This window comes from Cornus florida, unplaced genomic scaffold (assembly GCF_030987335.1).
Source record: "Cornus florida cultivar Cherokee Brave unplaced genomic scaffold, ASM3098733v1 CherokeeBrave_3.0.0_Hap2_Chr09, whole genome shotgun sequence".
Classification (NCBI taxonomy): Eukaryota; Viridiplantae; Streptophyta; class Magnoliopsida; order Cornales; family Cornaceae; genus Cornus; species Cornus florida.
Window position 1 is genome coordinate 32,874,919 of NW_026775579.1, and position 4,575 is coordinate 32,879,493.

Sequence of the window (4,575 nt, forward strand, 5' to 3'; positions counted from 1 at the left end):
GTTCCTAGGCCTGCAGATAAGAATGTAATTGGCACTAAATGGATTTATAGAAATAAGCTGAATGAAAAAGGGTTTGTTATCAGGAATAAAGCAAGGTTGGTCTATAAAGGCTATTCACAGCAAGCTGGTATTGACTATGATGAAACCTTTGCTCCTGTGGCCAGAATGGAGTCTATAAGAATGCTACTATCCTTTGCATGTCACAAACAAGTCAAAGTGTACCAAATGGATGTCAAATCTGCTTTTTTGAATGGAGATCTAAATGAAAAAGTTTATCTAGAGCAACCTGAAGGTTTTGAAGATTCTAGATATCCTTCACATGTATTCAAACTGAGTAAGGCTTTGTATGGCCTCAAACAAGCTCCTAGGGCCTGGTATGAAAAACTTCATCAGTTCCTAATTGAACAAGGCTTTCATAGAGGCAAGGTTGATAACACATTGTATGTCAGAATTCATCAAGAATAATTTCTGATTCTATAAATCTATGTAGATGACATCATGTTTTTTGTATCACACACTTCTTTAGCATCATAATTTGCCAATCTTATGAAGACCAGGTTTGAAATGTCACTCTTGGGTACTCTCAAATATTTCTTAGGCCTGCAAATTGCTCAAACATTCAAAGGGATCTTCATTTCAGAATAGAAATATGCCTCAAAGTTACTTAAGAAATTCAACATGAGTGACACCAAGTCTGTTTTAACACCATTGTGTCCCAACACCAAGCTGTCACTTGATTGTACTTTAGAGCCAGTTCCTTCAACACTATACAGATCTATCATTGGGAGTCTACAATATCTCATAGCCTCAAGACCTGATATAATGTACTCAGTGGGGTTGGTAGCAAGGTTTCAAAGTAATCCAAAAATGTCTCATCTTCAAGCTGCCAAACGAATTCTTAGATATATTAAGGGTACAATCTCTTATGGTTTACACTACACTTACTCACCTATAATGTCTATAGCTGCCTTTTCAGATGCTGATTGGGGTGGATCCTTACCTGATAGAAAAAGTATATCTGGTTGCTGTTACACTCTTGGTTCTAATGTTGTCTCTTGGCTCAGTAAAAAACAAGACACAATCTCTTTATCTACTTCAGAAGCTGAGTATATAGCTGCTTCTCAGGCTGGCTTACAATTGCTTTGGATGCAGTCTACCTTGACAGACTTTGGACATCACTTTTCTATGCCTCCCAAGCTCTTTTGTGATAATCAAAGTGCCATTGCCATCAGTAAAAACCCCACCTTGCATTAGAAGAGCAAGCATATAGATATCAGGTACAATTTTCTCAGAGATAAAGTTCAAAAAGGCTTACTTGATATTACTTATCTTCCCACTCAGGATCAAATTACAGATATCATGACAAAACCACTTCTTCCTCATAGATTCTCAACCCTTAGAGCTCTTCTCAAGGTTGTTCCCCCACCTTTTTGAACCTCACATTGTTGGTCCTCCTCCCCTTTTCCTCTTTAATGTCAAAAAGGGGGAGACAAGGACTGAAATAAGGATAGTGTTAGGCTATTCTTATCAGTTTATAAGTTTTGGGTGGAATTATGTTTATTATCTTTATTATCTAATCTTCCATGGTTGAGGTCTTATTTCATTTCACATCAAGTTTTTGTCATTAAAGGCAAAAGGGGGAGATTGTTGGTCCTATGGTTCTCTAAAGACTTGTTTGCCTGTTAATGTCAAAAAGCAATAAAAAGGTGTTGGTTCAGTGAGTTTAAATCCTTATCCATCAGCATTGTGGGTTATTATATGTTATGGGGCAGCAGTGGCATTTACATGAGTGTGGCAGATTCTTCTCTCCTCATTTAGCAAAATTGGATGTCTACAGCAGAATTTAGTATATAAGGATTCTGCAACATGTGCTTACAGGGGCAGTTTAGTACTTTCTCATATGTGTTCCATTAAGTCTCGTTTGCCTATTCAGCTGCATTGCACTGAAGAGTAGTACCTTAATCTACATTGTAATTAATACAGCCTCAGCATATGTAGTGTACTGCATGGTATATACAGCTGGTGCATAGGTGGTTTTTGAGCTGATCTGGTATATTCAAGAGTGTGACACGTGGTGGTGGTCCCGAAATATTGTCCTCCAATGATGTTGCAGAGCTTAGAGGCTAAGCAAAGAAATGTTCTTCAGTGTACCTCACCTATATAGTGCTTTTCTGTTGGTGCATAAGGTGTCACTGTATTGTATGAAATCAAGGGTAATATTATCCTTTCATTGAGAGAATGTCAGTAGGGCCCATGCATAATCATTGGTTGAAAGGTGACAGCTAGAGCTGAGATGAAATGCAGCCAATGTTTTGCATTGTTCTTTATATATGCTATTAAAAGAGTCTGTAGGGTTGGGAAGCCAAAAAGGATTAATGAGATTGTCATTGCACCCAAGAACTCTCGAGAACAAATGTTGATCAATATTTTCTGAGCTAATTGATGATGATTCCGAGCTAGGAAAATTGATTAACTCATCTTCTGTGTGAATTCCTTCTACTGCAATACTGCTGCTGTTGAAATTGCTGATGAAAGAGCTTGTTTGAGTAGTGAGATTTTATTCCTTGCTGCTGTTGTCAGTTTTGAAGACTTTTACAGGTATAATTAATGTTTTCACATTTGCTCACTACCTGTTTTTGAACTGAAACATGTTGAAATGGATTTTGGACTTTTTGATCAGTTGTTAAGCTTGATTTTCTGCTATTTGCTGTGATTCAAGTACAAAATGGTTATGGCTAGCTATGTTATGGACTATGTATGTGCTACCAAGTTTATTTTGATGAATCTCAGTTGTTGAAATTGACCATGATGCAAAATTTAGACAGTGCCTGATTGTGACCTTACAAAACCCCTATTTCAGCATAGTAGTGTGTTGCTCAAGACCTGAGACTGAACCTTGATTGATATATTCATGCTATGCTTGAATGTTTAAAGTTATGAACATGAATAATTCAGTGAGTCAAGACTGTGGAAGCTACTGGTGAATTGATCTCGAAGGGAAATTCCAATTTTACCCCTCAAACCCTAGCTGCAGTAGTAGAGTGTTTTGGAGGCAGTAACTTGGTGTTTTGTGCTGAATGATTTGTTTTCTCTTGTAGAAGATATTAAACATTGTATTTACAACCTGTAATGATGTATGAGATGAGCTGTAAGAGATTTGTTGGTCCTAGCAAGGGTGCTTAAGACAGGGGGAGTGTGTATGTGTGCCGAAATCATCTAGTGTATGTATTGGTTATGAAAACTAGCTTTCATTCTTATGCTTGGGTGTGTGCAGAGGGTGAGACAGTTGAGTGTGTAACAAAATACATACAACTAGTAGTGGACTTTATTGGCTAAAGCCAAGAACCAAGGTTTTCCCTTGTTGGAAGGGTTTCCTTGTAAATCTGTGTTAATGCTTGAATGTGTATTATCTACCTACTTAGCTGACTTGTAAGAAGAAAGTTTAACCAATTCACCCCCCCCTCTTGGTTCAATAATTTTGCATCATGGTCAATTCATTGGATTGTCCTTCTAAGTGTAAAGGAGGTTAATCATTGGATTGTCCTTCTAAGTGTGTGATACTACCATTGTTGGCCATGATCGTACTTTAAGACGATTAAGTCTTTTAAATAGAGTTAGGCTCTGATACCAATTGTTACCTAAGTATTGACTCTAGAGGGGGGTAAATAGAGTCAATGGCCAATTTTCACAATTTATAGATTTACAATTTCTAATCAACAACTTAAGCAATTATGCAATAATCAATATATGAAAGTAAACAATTAATAACACAATTTTAAAAGAGAAAAGGGAAGAGAAATTGCAAACAGTGAGTCGGCGATTTTAGCGAGGTTCGGAAACTCCTATTCCTCGGCTCAAGACTCCTCTAAAGACTTCCCAATCCACTATGGCACCTCCTTAAGGGTGGAGGGCAAACCTTTACATGAAACAACTCCTTTCTTCACCTTACAAAGAGAACAACCTTCCCTTAGTCTTTCTTTGGGTCACACCAACCCGGTGGGTCAAACCACTTATAACAGATTGTAACAAATACAAGAAGTACAAGAAATCTCTCAAAGATAGATGTACAAATTTTAGCTCACAACTAGAGTATTAATGAATATAAGTGAAGCTCAAACTCTATGAATAAAATGAATGAGAGAAGATGAAATATATGAAGAATATAGCTCTTATGAATTTAATAGAATCTCTTAAGTGTATAATAGAACAAAAACTCTATGAAGATTAAAACAAGAGCAAAAACCCTTTTAATTTTTACTAGAATCTCCCAAGATAGAATAAGAGTGAATGAGAGAGATAAAGAGAAGATGAGAACAAAAGCTCTCTTTGCAATGTAATTTACTGTCTCTCAAATGGTGTAATTTTATCTAGACATTCCCTTGCTATTTATAGAGGATTTAGGAGCTAAATAATGATGTAAAAGGTGGACAGCATGAATTTTAAATAAAAGAGCCATTGTACACAGATCACAAGGGCAGAGCATACTCTGTCCTGAAAGGAGCAAGCTCCCTTAGCTCTGAGAGCCGGCTCTCTATGGCATGGAGCCGGCTCCCAACCTTTAAAAGCCTGTTCTCC

At 37.1% G+C, this 4,575-nt stretch overlaps 1 protein-coding gene across 1 annotated transcript; it reads left to right on the forward strand.

Annotated features, from left to right (window-relative positions):
* Window positions 1–678: 678 nt before the first annotated feature.
* Window positions 679–1,254, forward strand: LOC132272467 (secreted RxLR effector protein 161-like). Its single transcript, XM_059773613.1, has one exon. It carries the CDS (start codon window positions 679–681, stop codon window positions 1,252–1,254), a length of 576 nt encoding a protein of 191 aa, XP_059629596.1.
* Window positions 1,255–4,575: the final 3,321 nt, after the last annotated feature.

Excerpts from the sequence above, each read along its gene's own strand:
- LOC132272467 (XM_059773613.1), top strand. The coding sequence starts at position 679 with ATGAGTGACACCAAGTCTGTTTTAACACCATTGTGTCCCAACACCAAG.